The sequence below is a fragment of the Thunnus albacares genome, chromosome 15 (genome assembly GCF_914725855.1).
Source record: "Thunnus albacares chromosome 15, fThuAlb1.1, whole genome shotgun sequence".
NCBI lineage: Eukaryota > Metazoa > Chordata > Actinopteri > Scombriformes > Scombridae > Thunnus > Thunnus albacares.
Genome location: NC_058120.1, coordinates 6,599,667 through 6,618,606, shown reverse-complemented (window position 1 = coordinate 6,618,606; position 18,940 = coordinate 6,599,667). Strand labels below are relative to the sequence as shown.

The window sequence follows — 18,940 nt, the reverse complement described above, 5'->3', positions numbered from 1 at the left end:
CATTTCTACTAATGCTGACCCCCGACTTACACAACAGCAACTGATAACCAGCTGTTTATGATAGCTGGACTTGTGATTCATTAGCTTTGTATCTGTACGACTTATAGCTAAGTAGCAGCATCTCTGAATAAAAGAAACACTGTCCGTTTATAAGCTTCAAAGTTGAACATCTTACACTGGAAGAGTTAGGTACTGTAGAAAACAACATTAGCAATCCCGCAGATCATAGCCATTAAGTATTCATTCCTTATTTCCATCCCTTTTAAACTGCAAGCACCAGTGAAAATGTGTGGAGACAGCAGCTCGCCCAGCTCAATTATTCAAAACACGCCAACTGTATTGTGGCTAACTGAGGGCTTGAACATGATTATGCACATATATTTCCTTTATACGTGTTGCCTACCTTCAATCATGATCAGCTTTGTTTTTTTTTCCTTGTTGCATATATACAGTATACATCTATATATACACATGCCTGACTTTAACTACAGTTGCTACAGAGTCAGGCAGAAGGCTGCAAAGACCTGATGTCCCCTTTAGTTACATTGCTTCATAGATAATCTCTTTCATATCTGTGCATATCATATACATTTTTAATTGAATCCCTCTGGTCTTGGGGATTTAGCATCCTTAAGATTAACTAAATATTAATCATTTCAGGTGGGCAGAGGAACACGTTTTGTCAATGATTTTGTATCGTCTTTGTAAGGTGTTTTTTTTTTTTTACTGAGGAGTAATCCTAGTCACTGGAATGAATGATTATCTTATGTCATTATCATATCATGCATGAAATTTTGTCTGCAACTAAAGATTATTTTCATTAGTAATAAACAGCCATCCCAGTTTCCCTGAGTCCAAGGTAACTTCTCAAACAGCCCAAAACTCAAGTGTGACATCTTTTTGGCACTTTTGCCTGAAAAATGACTGAATCAATGGGCAGCTCACTTGTCAAAGTAGTTGCTGGTTAATTTTCTTTCAATCAATAAATCAATTAATCAACTGATTGTTGTAATTCTAATGAAAATCAAGTAAGAAAGTAAAGATTCTTTGAAGACAAGACTGACAGGTGTTATGAGAATATTTGTACACCAACCAAAGACAAACCTGCCAGGACGTAGACATTTTCTACTGAAAGCTAGATTTTCTAAACTCTGAATCCAATCCCACGGGATAGTATCACCTATTGTATCTTGTTATGGTTGTATTAGTCTGCGGAAACACTGTGCACTATGTACGCATGCTAACAGAGAAAAATACACTCACGAATTCATTGACTTATTCTAAGAAATTACTTGGAATGGGGCGCCCGATGGAGTAGAGGTTAAAACCATTAACTTCAACGTCCGTAGTTCGTGACCAGCTTGGGGATATTTGTTGCATGTCATTCCCTTTGTTTCTCTCCCCTCATTTCCTGTACTTTCTCTGCTGTCACTATCAATAAAAAGCATAAAAATGCCCCCCAAAAATAAAAAAACAAAGTTCTTTTTCCTAGTAATAATGATGATGATGATGAGAGAAATCAAAGGATCCTGCTGAAGGGCATACTGTTGCAATTTTTACCTCACTTTCTCAAAACTATATTAACCCTCCTGTGGATGCCTCAGCTACTGAACTAAGCCAACGACAATAAATACACATACACACACAAAAAAACCAAACACACACACACATGCATGTAAAAATCCTCTGTCCTCATTTACAACTTAAGTAGATATACAGGTCAAACATTAGTCCCTTCTACAGTCCACTCACACTAACTCCTTTCTCTTACCAGTCTATATATTTCACTTTTCCAATTTCATCCAGCACTCCACCCATCTGGTCTCAGACTTGTGGCTCATGATAGGAAAAAAAAAAACATTTAAGGAAATAAATAGACCCTTCTGTCTCCCTCCATTTCACCATCACCTCAGGAGATAAGACGACAGAAACTGTTTTCTCATCTTCCAAGGTATGAAAATGAATGATGCTGGAGGATACGAAAGATTTGAAGGCAGGGGCATACAAGATGTTGCAGACTACTGGCTCAGTAAACTACTATATATTCAGCTCTTTACCTGAGAAAACTTTATGAAAAGTAATATCTCAATAGCACTTTAGCAATCATGTCATGCTGTTTATTGTGTTGCTGAGGAAATTTTAGGTTGTCATGAAGCAACCAAACAGATTGTTTCAGTGCCAGTTTTACAGCAAGTCTCTGCATTGACATAATTATCTCGGTAATTTAAAACAAACCAAAGCGGGCACCCTGTAATGCACAGCACCAAAACTTCTAATTGCACTGTCTGGAGGAGAGGCACTGTTGTCAACACAAAACGGATGACGACTTAAAAAAGTTTTATCCTTTACAAAGTTCAAAAGAGCAGAGAATATCAAAGTATGAGGTAGATTGAGAAAGTTTGTTGAAAAATGAAACTCCCCTGCGACGGGGGGAATGTGATACCTTCGCTCTTACCTTCCTCCCAGCCCCGGGGGCTTCCTGCCTTCTTTTCGGTCTTCTCGTTCCTCTCCTCCCTCAGGTCCCCGGCAGCCACTATGCTCCATGTGAACTCTGGAATATCCTCAAGGTGCTGGTCACATGTTCTGCTATTGCCACGGCACCGGTGATCTGGTGAAATGAGAGACATTTATAGAATATGGAGCACTGATAAAAAAAATGAAGACATATCAGTGGAGAAACTCTCCAGCAGTAACTCGAAATAAGTGTCAGCAGTGGGACAAATATTTCAACAGGGGGTATCATATTGCAATTACTAAACAACTCTGAGACTAAAGTGAATCTTGAAGCCCACTTTACTAGAATCTTATTAAACCAAGCCCACTGGGAAAGGAAGCTAATGGCACCAGCAAAGTCTTTGTATACATGCTCAAATTGTACCAAGCAAAGATGATTGGAAGTACAAAACACACCACAAGCTTTTCAAAAAAACTAGTTTAGACTGATTAGCAAGTGAAACTTTTAATCACATAAACTGCCAAGGGAAGAGAGGTGTTCAGTTAAATATATTTAATATTGCACCTGCACCATATTTGATATTTTTGGAGGTTCTGCTGCTTTATATAATATTGTTAACAAACACAGCTTCAGTCAAAATTTGGCTACAACATTAAAAAGACCTGATAGAAGAAGTTGTCATGTTGTATCCGCCCACGAAGCAAGTAGTAACAGCTTTAATAGCAGCACCACTCTTGGTCCATAGTGTATAGTTTTTCAGTGGGAGTGGAGAGGGGTTATACAAATGCAGTGTTGATGTAAAAATTGCTGCTGTCAAACACAGGGGCTGGCTGTAATAGGAGTTAAGGTATTACTGCCATAATACCAAACACTCTCCCTATAAAATGTGCTCAGAGAGAAAATTAAGGGTCAGCTCTCCGCTCACTCATCCTCTCTCTGTGTCTCTATCTTTGCCTCCATCTGTCCTTCCCTCCCTGTGGACAGACCTCATGGAGGCTCATCCCTGTGGCTTGGTAAATCGCTGTTTGAAAGGGCTTGGTCACTTTCAAATGACTTCTCACGCTAGTCTCTAGAGAAGAGGAACTAAAGTGTTGTGAAGTCATGTCACTATGTCTAACTAACAGTTCCTCCCCAAAAATGTTGCCTTTCCACAATCACACAACAAAATGGCCAGAACCAAAGCTGTTTAACAGAGTGATCGATTCTATTATCAGACTTCTGTATGTACACTACCATAAAAACACATTAGTTAGCTAATAATCCTCATTCATTATGCTTAAAGTTGGTTGCAGCTCACCACATTTAACATGTAAAAATATTGGCACGATTTATTTGTGTATGTGAATGCATAGTGCAATTTGATTCAGGGATTCTGTGCATCAGAAAGGTCACATAGTGCAGCAGCATGACTGTAGCTAATCAAGTTATAGCTCATTCTGCAAGTGAAACAATGTGAACGATAAACATGACCGATACCCTTCAATTTTCCTTCGCTACATTAAAATTGAGACCCCCAGATCTCACATAATATTAGAACCACAAATAAAACATGTCTGTCAGGACAATTCATGTCACGTAACATATGGAGAAGATACAAATTTAACATAGCAGCAGGACTCTACTGTTGTGAATGCTTGATGTGGCATCACAGCATGGAACAACAAGTCCTCCAAATTAAACGACCACATAGGTCGACTGTACCTGCACTCTAGAACAACACATTGGAGCGTTATCAGAACCACCCATAGGAGCGTAGTATGCCACTTTCCAAGACTTACCATAGATTGTAAAAAATATGGACGTAGTTACCGTGACTTCACCCATTGGTTTGCGAACTGCCGTTTTGACGTTTTCAAGCGATTTGACCACAGCCATCTTGAATTTGACCATTGCCATATTTGATTTTTGGAGCCAGAACTGACCATATTTGGACGAGAGGGTGGAGCTGACCATAGCGCTACCCGCTAGCTTGGTTAACACGGTTAGCGTTTACAATCTATGGTTAACAGTGATAATGCTAATGCTAGCGCTAATATTCGCTAGCGAAAAACAGGCCTAAAACCGTTAAAACAAAATGTACTCACCGGAAAAACTTACCATTCGACCATTTAACTAAAAAACTGTTTTGAGGCAACCACAATGGTACAATTAGCTTTAATGTACTGAAAACCATAGTCTGTAGAAAAATATGGACGTAGTTCCCGTGACGTCGCCCGTTGGTTTCTGAGGAGCGGTTTTGAAGCTCAAAGTGAGCTGCTCCGGCCGTCGCCATCTTGGCAGTGCGTGACGCTGCCTAACTCCCAGCCAATCAAAAATGGGCAAAGAGGCGGGCCGAATGGCTGAAACAAGCTACATAGCGGCTGGCGGACCTGTCACTCAAAGCAGCCATGTCTTTCATTATGCATTACTTTACGGCTTAATAAAATTTAAACGGGTGAGTTATAAAAAAAAATTCACCCCCTGTACAGTTGTCATGAAAGGGGAAATTAGCTAGCTATAAATGTTTATTTCTGCGGTAAAGTTGGGCATTTTAACATGGGGGTCTGTGGGGAATGAGTCGCCTTTGGAGCCAGCCTCAAGTGGCCATTCAAGGAACTGTAGTTTTTGGCACTTCCGCATTGGCCTCATTTTACAGCCCCAGAGATTGCCGCTTGGCTGAAAACACACTGTTAAATGGCACTTCCGCGTTGGCTTAATTTTTCAGCCCTGGGGGTTGCCGCTTGACCGTTACTAATCACTGTTAAAAATAATTCTGTTTTATGGTTTGTCGATGCTGTGGTTAAGGGAATTAGGGAAAGCTCATTGTTTTGGTTAAAATTATCACTTGAAATGTGGTTAATACTTCCTTAGAATTAGGCAACCTTCATCACCAGGCAACAGTAAACACCGTGATAATTACGGTTTTTAAAAAACATGTCCAGATTAGCGGCTGGAAACATGACACTCATGGTTGGACATGGGAGGCAATAGTCCACCTTTTGCCATCTATCTATCTAGCCCATGGATGTATTATAAGAGCTCTTGTTTTATATCCATGGTCCTGTCATCCATCCGCCTCTTCCTAGTAAGACAATATGTCACCTTATATTGACGTCATCTGAACTGCGTTACTTCCCCGAGTCGTAATTTCTATAGCCGCTAGATGGCGTAAACCTAACTATAGGTCATTTTTGCCGGCTGTATTTCAGACATATACTGTTGTTTTCCTTGGGAGGACGGGCTCACATGGAAACGTGGAATACATGTCAACATGAAAAATGACATGTACTGAGAAGGCTTTTGCAAAAAACAAACAAACAAACAAAAAAACAAGATAGTTTGAAAAATCAGTGCAGTGAAACTTAGAAAATGTGATGGAGCTAATTTAGAGTTTCAATCACTGGGGTAAGAAATATATAATGGCTGCTCCCAGGAAGTCAATGCAGGTCTATGGTGGTGTTCTATGTGTTACCTTTTCTCTTATAAAAAATTTGACTCTTAGTAAGGTGAAATAGTAGCCTGATAAGGAGACTGAATTGCCATTCCATATTGATTTCCTCAGCAAACAAAGAGAACACCATCTGAATCACTGAAAAGAAATAGGTGGATAGCAAATTAGAGGTCTGGAAGCCAGCCAGTAGAATAGCCCTGAAACAACATGTATTATCCACAATAACTGAAAGCAGTGATGTTCTTTAACGGCAGATTAACCAACTAGGTAAGAAAACATTCCAGAAAAAACTGCAAAAAAACTCTACTAGGCACTTCTACCATGCTTAAGGTGAAAGAGACTGACTGGCCCGATGCCTGATATTTCATAAAATGCTTATCAGATCAATATAGTGGACAAGCTATAGTCTTAGGTACCACAACTATGAAAACTTACTTTTTCAGCATTAGCTGGATTGCCACACTGACTTGTTGGAAACTTTCCCATATTGTGTCTATCTCTAAGAAACCAGAAGTTATTTCACGTATTGATTAACCAGCAAGAGCACTCACTTCTTCTGTATATTTTTATTTTAAATATTACTTCAGCCTATAAAACCCTAATCCCACTCTTCTTACTGTAAAGCCTGCACTATCTTAGTTTTAACAGTGCTGTTGTTCTTTGGATAAGAGACTTTCTAATAGGCCACAGAGTGTGTACCAATGTCACCCAGGCCTGCTGTGTATGATTTTTTACAATCATAGTTTATACATTAATAAACTATGATTGTAAAGTCTGTACTAGTGTGCAGGCAACTTGTTTGGGGCTGGCCTTCTGTATAAGGAAAATGCTGCTGACAATTGTAAATATCTGGAAACAATGTCAAATGGCTTCTCTGAGTTTATCTGTTCTATACAGTGCTATAAACAAGGTTTGATGGCTCCATGTGAAGTGCTTACTTTTAATAAAACAGAATATATAGGAGCTTCAGCTGTAAATACACTGGCAAGGAAAATAAACCAATAAATGGCAGTAAAACTGTACCTACACCAGAAATTGAAAAGTTATATGATGCTACTGTAGTCTGCCCTCTTAAGCCCTACACGTGTTATGTGCATTAGCAGTTTCACTCTCATTTTAGCATAATGTTTTGTTTTTATTGTATTTTATATTGTCTTTGCAAGCTGTCATCTATGCTAACTCTGATAATAACTAAAAGCAAATTTTACCATTCATTACCAACTGTCTTAACCAGTTGTTTGTGAAAATGACAAGCCACTTTTATACTTTATGTGAAGTGTAGTGAAGTTTCTCTTATATTCTATATCATCATCTACCTTGGATATCTCTCTCCATTAAAAGAAGAAGAAATCTCCTTAACCTCCTTCAATATTTCTATCTACAGTATTTAACATACAGTTTATTATGAGACTTAGAACACAGTTGGAACAAGTTATTAGTGGCTTGAGATGTAGGACTGAATGCTTAAAAGGAGCTTTACCTAATGAGGTGGCATCAAGGCAGCATTAGGTTGCACTTAAATTACATGGCTGTCCACTTGAGGAGGCAGCTGCCTTTAGAGGATTCATCGCAGCGGTTGTTCCCAACCACTTAGTGCCAGTGAGGGTAATGGTTTTCCATGCTTAAAACTTGTCATTTGGCAAAAAACATTGATTTCTGTAGCTTGTCGCCATTGGGGACCTTGAGGGCTGATGAGATGTGGAGAAATTGAGAAGTTCAAGGTTGCACTGAAAGCTCATTTCCTTTCCTTCAATAAATGTCTATGCAGCCATAGTGGAGAGATGCAGAGTGTTCAGCTGTACCATAACTGGATCATTTAAAGTTGCACTGCAATGAGATCAGCACAGTTCAGATTCAAAGATGTAAACATTTTAGATAGTTTGCTTGCAGATAGGAATTCAAGACAAAACGGTCATCAATAACTGATATTTATACGTCTTTTAATAACTGAACTGATATAGAGGCCAAAGAGGATCTTCATGATTTGATTCTTGTTGGTTGTTTCATATTTTTAATCAAAAATGTTATGTTTTTCTGCCAAAGATGAACAATTTACAAAAAAAATGCTTGAAATTGAAGGTGTATGTGTGAGTATGAAGGGTATGTTTGAAAATAATTACAAAAACCTCCCTTACATACATACATTTGCATACTTTACAGATTCACAGACACAAGTTTCAGAGCTGTCTCCTTACATTTTGCAACCCTGGGTGGAAAATGATACGGATATCCATGCATGCCGAAACGCACTTGGCGCACTGACGAGCGAAGAACGTCTGTGTGCTGCCAAATAGGGGATGAGAGATATGATTCAACTGTGGTGGGCAGGATCTGAATCTGTGATCCAGTTTCTTCCACCTTCTACATGTGCAAAGTAACTAAGAACTGATGACTTGCCAAATGACTGGTGACACTGCTTTTACGGCCCATTCATTCACAATCACACCCTTGTTTTTGTTTTTTTTCCAAAACCATAATATCCTCTGAATATGTAATCAGATCATTTTTTAACATTACTAAGCATTCACCTTATGATTACACCAGTGCACATTTTAATCAAAGCAACTTGAGAAGCCATTTAGAGAAAGGTAGCATAAAAAACATTTCCCGCATGGTTTGAGGTTTCTCTCTCTTGTGTCTGTCAAAAGGTATCCTTGGTTTCCTCCTCGTGTTTTAGCAGAGCATTATTAATTAGGAGCAGGTTATAACAAACATTCACTCTGTTACAAAGTTTGTTTTACTATTTGATCTGTCCCTAGGCACACACTAATTACTGGACACACTGTTTGAAACTGACTCACAAGTGCTCACTGTGAATCTCAGGGGGAAGAATTTGTGCACTTAATGTTTGTTTCTTTTTTTAAAAACCTACTTGTGGCATGAAGACACCTTCTAAGTCTGCTGAAAATAACTCTAACAACGTCCATGATTTCTTGCTCTTCTTCTGTTGTATGTATGATAGGACTATCATGTGTAAGAGGGTTTGTGTTTGAACTATCTGAATGATGGAGATGATTCAGTGGCCCACATAGTTTCCATAATTAAGTAAGTATACATAAATACATAATAATAAGCTGCACAGAACATAGTGTATCTGAAGGTGGATAATGTAAGGAGATAACTCAGGAACATACATCTGTAAACTACTCCTGGAGTGATATTTATGTTTGATCTTGTCACTTTCTTGTTTCCATCGATAAATGGATTCTAGGGATGCAAATGTTAAGCAATTTCCTTAATTGATAGTTGGCCGCGTTAACAAATGATTTTTTGATTAATCATTAATAATTTATGACTTATAGTGGACGTTTTTACACAATGAAACCATTTTAACCACTGACGTGAACTATGTTTGATGCAAAATCAGAGTACATCAAGAATTAAGAGAACAGATTAAGTAAAGACAATGTTACTGGAATTATAAATTAAATAACACAAAATAATGACTTCCTGTAAAATTTCAGAGCTCCCGTCTGTTGCTGTTGAACGATTCGCCGACAAAATCCAATGTATTAAACACAGCAAACAGCTGCATTATTATACAATATAAAACAGGTTACCCCAACCTCCCCACTTTAGTCTTACTGGTTTAACATGAAATATTACTCATACCTTAACTACAAGATGGAACGAGTGTTAGTACAGCTGCTGGAAACAGCTGCTCAGCTGGAACAGATGTCCCGGGGACGCACAAATACTGTCACTCCAACTTTATCAGTCCAGGAAATCTTTAACATTTACTGCCACCGTTAAAATGCATTTATACTCAAAGCAGGGGAGTGTCACTTATACGGTTCATCACTTTTGTGTTGATTTTGTTGGACCATCGTGTAATTAGAATCCTGCTTGTCCTGTGTTCTGCTGCCTGACACTCAGCTCTCAGCCTGCGTGCTTCTGTTCAAGATGTTAGCTTAGCGTTAGCATGAGCATCAGATAGCTAGCTAAACCCGACAACCGCCACACAACAACTCAGGCTGAAAAAAAAGGATATACCATAAAGGCAAATTAAACACTTCACCATCATATAATTCCCAATGTGACACAACATATTTCCATATCTTAACACCTTCTTGAGCAAGGTCAAGTTTCAAGTCAATGCGTGAGACACTTATTAGCATCACTGTTTAAATAGTAAAAAGAGAACAGATTGTCTTTGTTACAGTACATGCCAGATGAGATTATGCATGCTCAGTGACTTTGACAGGTGTTTACAGATATTAACTACAAAACAATCATTGTCAGAATTGCTGGAATAACAACTTTATGAATTGTGATTAATTCTAGCAGTCATAAGTGAGATGAGTTCTGTATTGCAGTGTCACTTGTTTGGGAAAATAAGAGCATTGCTTCATGTCAACATTATATAATCTAATATTTCTGCTTGTTCGATGTGAGTGTACTGAAATCGAAGCTCAATCAAATGAGTTGCAAGCTGCAGTCACAGAGATATTATTTAAACAAAGCTTTCATTTCTTTCTTCTCCAGTCTACACTCCATTAATTTTATGTCACCTCATCTGAATGTAATTCCATCAGTACTGTCACCCAACACATTATAAATGCTACAAGAGAACGATATTGATTATAATCACATCATCATTGTTTTCAGTGGATCTGTTACTCAAACCTTATTTTTTTCTAGGCCAGTTCTTTGATGGTAATTAAAGGCGATCTATGAATACTAATACCTCAGAGACGGTGGTCATTGGTTGCTCACTGATGCTCATGATAAGACAGCATGAAGCTAGAAATCATCATGGGGTTTGCAAATGCAATTCTACAGACATCATTTAAAGATTATAAATCTGTGAAGCTCAAAACGGGCAATTACTGCTCCCCACATGTCATTTCTTATTAAGAAAGACAATGATTATAAAGTTAATTAAAGCAGGAACCGCGCTAAAACGACCTGACCTCCATGAGAAGAAAAGAGGACAACATAACAAGAATGGCTTCTGATTCGCCTTCCTACTTTCAGCCCACATGGAAGATTAGGATCGATACTCTTTCTGTGAGCGATGCTATGTGCTGTATAGCCTGATGGATTATTCATGCGTGCTTTTAATTTCAGCAGCTCATCTTATACATGCAGTTGAGGTTGCATGTATAAGATGAGCTGCTAGCACCATAAACAAAGGGGAGGCTGCACTCCCCTTTGTGTATGCTGCTAGTTTTATTAACATAAGTTCAATTCAATATAAACAAAGGCAGTAGAAGACTGTAAACAAGGCCTGTAAATGATTGGCTCCATACAGTGAATCTGCTCCGTTGCTTTAAAGGGAATTAATTAATTGTAAAAATACTGTTAAATCTTAGCTCTGTTAGTAATTAAGCAGAACATTTCCCAGGTTGCCAGTGGTTCTGACTGTGTTAACAAGGGTGTGTGATTGGGTAATGAGCCCTTCACGACACCGCGACCCTGACCTCATTCATCAAACAGAGCAGAGATTGAGTGCTGTGTCGTGTTACGCAGCCGAAGGTCACTGAGATGCGAGCCTCTGTGGCCATCTTAATTTTGTGTATAAATGAACTATTCAATTCCCAGTAGTGGACTACTATGTGATTACATGTTTAAAAAAATGAGATGCTGGATCTGCGCAGGACTGCTTTTGACATCAAGTAAATTACATCTAACGATGTATGTTTCTTTGTGGATCCAGCGTAAAAACTATGCTGACAAATGTCCCCATGAAACCCTTTAACTCAGATGATGAATATGTTTATTTCCTGATTACAATGAGATTGTGTCTGGCTGAGCTTATTTATGTTTCCATTCTACCTCTATATGGCCTCGGTATTCCAGGCTAATGCGTTTTCTCTCAAGGGAGCTGGAGCTGTTCTGTCAAATAAATACAGATGAAAAGATGAGGGGCCAGTGATTTTTGACAAACAGGATCAATAAGAGGTGTGAAATGATGTGAAACACATGAAACACAAAGCTCTGATTTCATTGCTGGTGACACAAATTAATGAGGAAGTTCTTATTTCATTGCTTGTTTTTCTTTACCCAATATGTGATTTATTTAGTGACTACAAGCGAAAAGATCCATTAAGGTAGTGAAAGTTTGCTTTGTCAACATTTTATTTACACATTCATTTACTCAGCTGCATGTGACAGTTGCTGATTCTGGATCAGAGAGGATTAAAGTCAAATGCCAGGCTCCTCATCCTTTGTGAACTCACCCCTCCACCTTATCCTGAGCATCCTCTCTTAAAAACTACAAAGGCAGCATGCTGGCAGGGAGTCAAACAAAATGATTCACAACAGACACTCTAAGGCCTTACTGATACCGAACAAACTACTGACAAAACCAAAAAACATAAAAAGCCTTTGGCCTTACAGTATGTTCCGAATGCTTAAAACAGTTTGTGAGTTTCCCATCGCTCCAGTCGATTAACAAACCTGAACCACTGTCGTCATCAGCGCTGTTAATTTGGTCATTGAATGTCCATCTAAAACAGACCTCTTGCTTTGATTCACTACATTTTATAAATTGGTGAACAACTAAGAAATCATCTGTGGCATTAAAGTGAATTCAGCAGCATAGACAGCAATCATCAAGTACTGTATTATGAAAATTATGAGTTTGTTTGCAATTTATCTTGTTTGCATTCATGGCCGCACACCTTAAATTCAAGCTAAACTGAGCTATTAATTTATTTAATTTGGGCTTGTCTTCATTTCATCCCTGATACACTAAAAGTAGCTGTCAGACTTAATCTCCTGAGTGTGAAAATCCAATGTGTGAAAGTAATGCTGTAATATTAATGACACCTTAGTGTTTGAAGAATGTAAGTGAGAATTAGTGTTAAATGATTGTCTGTATTTTCTGTGGTACTAATGCAGCGCTATGTGAATATCTAAAGGCCATTTGATGTATTAAACTGTTGCTTACAGCCTAGAAACTGCATTTCCCAACTGCCCTGTATATATTATTAAAACAAGTTCAAAATGTACTTTTCTGTTTGTTTAAACCAGTTACACGTGCAAACAAATGCTCCTGGGAGCTTGATTTGAGCTATTCTACGCAACATGACAAAGCTGTGCAAATGGAACAATGTGTAAACTGGTAGGGGATGGAGGAGCTGAATGATGTGACTCCAGGAGGACGCCATATTTAAGCACCTGCACCACTGCTCTATCTTTTGTATCCCCCACCCCCTCCCCGCCTTTGCAAATGTGTTTTATTCCACTGCTGTGTCTCATTACACAAGAACAGCACTACCAGCTGAGTTAGGCAGATGTTCTATTGTAGAGCACGGCAACTCCTCAAGTGGCTAGCATCCATATGAGTGCCTGTGCTACAGCTGGCAGCCACAGCTGAACCAGGACAATCCATCTCGATGAGGAGAACAGGTCTGGAGTGAAAAAGATGGCATATGGGAAGACTTTTGCTAAACAGAATATGGCAATGGATTGCCCTGCTGCTATTCCCCAAGGGAAGACGGCACACTGTGCATAGGAGGCAGAGTCGAGATCAGGTCAGAGGGCTCTAACATTACTGACATCACTGACACACAGTGGCAACGAAGACAGTTTACCAGCAGTGAAATGCAAATAAGGAAATTGGCTTACCCTGTAGCCTCAGCAGCTAAAGGCTGCTAATGGATGCAGGGAGGCAAGATCGGGAGGGGGGAGTACGGGGGCAGCTGGTGGCGAGTGTCCAGTCGGTCTGTGCTGGCTGTAGTGGTAGGTAGTAAGTGCCAGCGGACGGCAGATGCTGTAGGGACAGCTGAGATCTATCAGTGTAGCCGCAGCATGCTGTTGTGACCTGTCCTCTCCAAAACCCTTCTCTCAGTTTCTTCTGAAGCTGTCCTATATAACACAATGCAACCCCAATGCTCCAAATCTTTAAAAGCCCTATCAAGAAGTAAGAAGCATCAAACTCTCCTCACTTTGAATCTCTATTATCTCAGCTTGAAGACGTACGGTCTTAACAAGTATAGAAAGACAAGAAGCAAACGTGCTCTCACAGACATCATTTCCAGTTGGAGGATAATACAGTACAATAAAATATATAAAATATTGTACAAGTAAAATGTATTACATTTCTTCTTGTAAGTTCAATCAACTTTTTTTGGCAAACTCATGGTTGTTGTGGTAATCAAGATTTAATCTGTTTCACTGAACTGTGCCATTATTTATATGATATGGAGCATTCATAGTCATCTTTTTTTTACTACCCAGATGTGATCCTTCCTGCTCCAGCCACATCAAACTCAGCTCACTAATCACCATACAGAACAAACTCCTCTTCTGCTTCGCTATCGGGATAAGGGCTCCAAGCTGTCCTCGTACAAAAAAATGACAGAAAATGTATTCTGCACTGTGCATGACGAGTTGATTGATTCAGAAAATGGCGGGGTGATCTGTTGCCTAACTGACACCAATTACAGTAAAAGTCCACTGCAGACTGTCACAGCCACAGGCAGCTGAAGCAAGGTCCCTCGGATTCACAGTCAAGGATATGTTTCATAAACAGTTGGGTGACAGTTTGGTGCTGGTGGGACTTTGAATCATCGCTTACAGGATGATCTCCCACCCTACACGAGGCTGGAAAGGGGAGGGAAAAAAAAGCTGGAGCTGTCGCCTCAGAGTGATGTGAGCGAACTCTGAGAGCCTGACGTGACACGGATGCACACATGCGTGCCGCTGGGCTCACGCAGATGCTCATACCCAGGGCTGTAGTGGTAAACTCACACTTGTCTTCTATGAGTCAGTTTTGACTCAGCCGTGCCAGATTCAGCCTGTACTGGACTTTTTTTCTCTGCATACTCTTAACAAACAGCTGTATATGAAAAGTAATGGTCTTCTACCTTCAATGTATTGATTTGTTAAACTCTATGCATCAGAGAAACGTTGACGGGTACGGTAGAACGCTCCAGAAAATCCTTCAACATTATATTTACATTTAGATAGATGTGTGCACTGTCTATTTTGGCCTGTGAAGCTGGTGTTGTTGATGACTGAAGACTACCGCCTGCTCACGCCACCGTCTCTATATGTGTCTTCAGGTTTGCTCTCTCCTCTGATTTGAACAGTCCACTAAGAGTTTGCTTTGGCAGGTATGATTAACATATGATTGAAGTTGATGTGATGCTGATTAAAGCTGGTCCTAGAGATAATAATCCTTGTGAAAGAGCAGCAGGTAAACCTCAAATTATAGTCTTATTGTGTCCTACACCAAATGTACAAAATATGATTAATGGTAGCCTATTATAGCAGAATCCCAGTTTCACACACACTACGCAGTTGGTAATACAGGAAGTTGCAGCTCTTTTAAGAATTTTTTGGTATTTTGTTAGAAGTAAATTTGATAAAATCCTGTAATAGAAGTTAGAAAGTTTGCTTTGGTGACTGCAGTTAAGTGGCTGTGATTGTATCTGTGACATATGGCTGCACCAGCGGTTGACAGTCAATAACAGCTTAGTGAACTGAGAGTGAATATCCAACATAATCGCATATCAGCCACCCACGTTGGTACGCCTATTCCTAGCATATATATGGCTTTTGGGTTTAGTTTTCTGCTGCCGGTGCATATGAAGCATATTAGAGGAAAACAATTCCCTGATGCTGTCAAGGATTTTTTAAAGTCTGGGTTGATACGGGAAGACGGTAAACGCTGATAATTGTAATTTGAATCCATGAAAGCATCCTATATGCTGCATTCCACACTGTAGTTACATATAGGAGACTGTTGTATTACAGTATCTCTCCCCCTCTCTCACTTTATGTTTGGCCTCGACAGTTAAATATGTGATATCTTTTCATGTTTCTTCAGTTTCAGAGGGCTGAATGATTCTGTAACTTTAAATAAAGTGAACACATGAAAATTTTGTTCTTAATGTTTGGATTATTTGAAAAGATTCAAAGAGAAAACTATTATCACATTGTGCACTTTCTGCAAATTGAATGTGAATATCATTTTCTAACATAGGTGAGATAGCCTGGAGCAAGTTTGAACTGTATACGTTACTTCGATGGCGACCAAGCTCCATAAATATAAATACAGTGGTCCCTCAAGCACTGGGCCTGACGCCTCTGCAGCACAAGTCCCTACAGATGTCTGTGACCAACCACCCACTCCACGACCAGAGTCAGAAATGGACGCTGCGGATTTGAAGGCGGACGTTCTCTCTTCACAGAGAAAGTACATCTCTGTTGTTATCAGGTTAAAGAATGCACTCACTGAAGACTTTAAACAGAACAGTGGCTATTTGCTCTGAAATGGATAATATGAAGGCCACTATGAGAGACATGGAAGAAGGCGTGTCAGCATGGTCAGGTGAGGTCACCAGGCTACAGGCAACAGTTGCTGAACTTAAAGTGGAGGTGGCTAAATTGAAGGAGAAGAATGAGGACATGGAAGGGAGGATGTGGAGATGCAATTTTCGTATCGTGGGTGTTGTAGAGGAACCCAGTTCGTGCTTCACTGCTTCAATTTCCAAACTTTGAATTTCTAAACTACTGAAGGAATTTTTGCATCTGGAGGAAGAAGTCCTGGTTGATCGCTCGCACAGAGGCCTCGCACCAAGAAAGTCTAATGGAAAACTTTGGGTTGTTATCGGGAAACTTCACCACTACCAGGATTGTGTTGATGTACTACACTGAGCCCAAGAGCAAGGCCCACTTTGATACAAGGGAGAGTGGACGGCAATCTTTCTAGACTACACCACGAGTGTTGCCAAAGCTTGACATCCACTATGGGATACTATTCCCAGTTCGACTCTGCATCTCATTCAATAGGGATAGTAATAAATTTCTGGACCAGGAGAAGGCAATGGCCTATGTGGAGAACACTATTCCAACAGCAGAGGCTGCAAATGTTAAGTGGGCAGACTGGGTGGATACTTGGGATTAAATACAGGATACAATATACTGAATTTTGTATATTGTGAAAATCAGCAATAAAAAGACCTTGATCAAAAAACACAATTTTGAAGGACTACTTTCTTTTGTAAATATAAAAACTACATTATGGACATTCATTATAACTGAATGAATCAAAATAAAGTCCTCTTCAAAGACTGCTGCTTGGTGTAACCTTTATTCCTCCATTTGTTATCATCCATTTGTGTTGCAGTAGTTAAGTTTTGTCATGTGTTAAAACAGTATTAACGTTTTTTTTACAGCATGACAAATAAGCACCTATTTTTTGCCAAATATTGAATATCTGTCCATACAGTGTTATCCTAGATTCAATTATGTTTGACTTTTTTCAGATTTGTTTGACAGTTGGTTAGCTCTACATTAAAAAAAATCTCTAGCATCTTGTATGGCACTGTATATCCATAACACATGATTTTGTTGACTGTAAATTCATATTTGCACTCTTCTTATGTATTATCATTACATACTTGAATATTTGATGACACTCTGTTGTCCAGTATACATACTATAGATGACAGTAGGTAAATGAAGGTATTTGTGCATGCTAGTAATCCATCCTCTCTTTCCACACTGACACTGTAGTTCATGTGTTAAACTTGAAACTGATCATATTCTAATTGATTTTCTTCCAGGTTTTTACTTTTACTTGACATCGCTATAACTATCCACTGTAAATATGAATACACAGTCGTGGGAATCTTTGGAAATGTCGTGATTTGTTTGATTCTAATTCTTGGTGTCATGACTCAATTCAAAATCCATTCTTAACTCCAAATCGATTCTCAGTTCAGTGACCTGTTTTCAGGTTCTTACTCCAGTGCCAAACCACACATTTCTTTAAATACACTGAAATGCAATATGAAACATAACTGGAAGTTAAAATAACTGGTCTCGATGAAGGTCACTGTCTGATGAATAAAAAGAAGCTGAGAAATGTGTGTGGAGGTATGCAGCTTTTTTGTTTATAAAAATTGTCTGCATAGCATATCACAGTCTTCAGCATGTGTAAGAAACAATGAACAACAACATGACTGACTGCCTAAATGTCTTTTGTAAAACAGCATTTGCTGTAAGTTATGTGTGCTGGAGTAAATGTGAAGTGTTCTGCTGTGCTGGTGTGTTATGTCAGTGAAAACTCTCTCTGCTGCAACACTAGTAACAGGTAAACAAATTGTTATCCACGACTCTGTACAGCTGCAGGTCTTTTAAAATGAAACAGACTGTTGACCGAGGTGTTTTCTTGGCCTGTTCAGAGTCAGCTGGAAATTTAATAAAGTGCTGCAGTGTGTGTTGGTCAGAGTTTGTTGCTCCGCTTCTCTAACGTTCATCTGCTGCTGATGACATATAAAATATTAACAGAATACTTAATTTGTGTTTTGTAAAGCTATTTATAAAGTTATTACATCCAAATATGCTTGCCTTCTTTGAAGATGAATTACAAGATAACTATCTGCACTGTGCCCTTGCGTTTTAGTTCTGCCTTTTTTAATTATATCAAAATAATTTTATTAACAATGTAAAAACAACTGATTCAGTATCATAGAGGGTGCCAATTGTGATTCTTTTGTGGATCTAGTTTTTCTCTGGGGCCTTGAGTGGGTCACGAGCAGGCTGATCCATAGTAACACAGTTTTGTGACGATGCCAGGGCTGATGGTAGAGGGCAGGTGAGACAGAGACGCTTATGTGTGCTGATGGAGAGCTGATGCCAGGTGTCGTGACCAATTGGGAGCAAAGGATCTTTGGGGGACAGAGGTGTCTGAGCCTGTCCATCTGTCTGAGCAGGGCTGACAACGTTCCACTCACCTGACATGGGTATCGAGTCGTTGGGAAAGCTCAGATCGTCCTCGGCTACCCAGGAGAAGCTCCAGTACCCTCTAGGAATGCCAGCAGCAGCCCTGCCAGCCAACGGTTCACCTGCAAAAACAGGAAAATCCACATCTTACTTTCAGAGCACGTGTCGCAAAATGTCTTGCAGGAGACAGAAAGAAAGAGGAATTAAAATCAGTATTAAAATGTGTAGGCATTCATTTAAATAAGTATTGCTTCCTTCTGTGTTGATTTGAGCTGGCTGGTTGCAATTGATTTGGCATCCACGATGAAGTCCCCTTTATTTGGTAGTCCAGCTCATTAATGGCTCCACTATTCAATGTTGTTGTATGATCT

General features: G+C 39.3%; 1 protein-coding gene across 5 annotated transcripts in view; it reads right to left on the bottom strand.

Annotated features, from left to right (window-relative positions):
* Window positions 1-18,704, bottom strand: part of alk (ALK receptor tyrosine kinase) — a 207,665-nt gene extending 188,961 nt beyond the window's left edge. The window contains exons 1-2 of one of the 5 annotated variants that reach the window (XM_044375521.1): window positions 18,581-18,704; window positions 2,444-2,608 (exon numbers count right to left, since the gene is read on the bottom strand). In XM_044375521.1, coding sequence (XP_044231456.1) covers window positions 2,444-2,608; window positions 18,581-18,587 — 172 coding nt within the window. In that variant the 5' untranslated portion in view covers window positions 18,588-18,704. The other 4 variants (XM_044375517.1, XM_044375516.1, XM_044375519.1 and 1 more) reach the window with 4 other exon arrangements.
* Window positions 18,705-18,940: the final 236 nt, after the last annotated feature.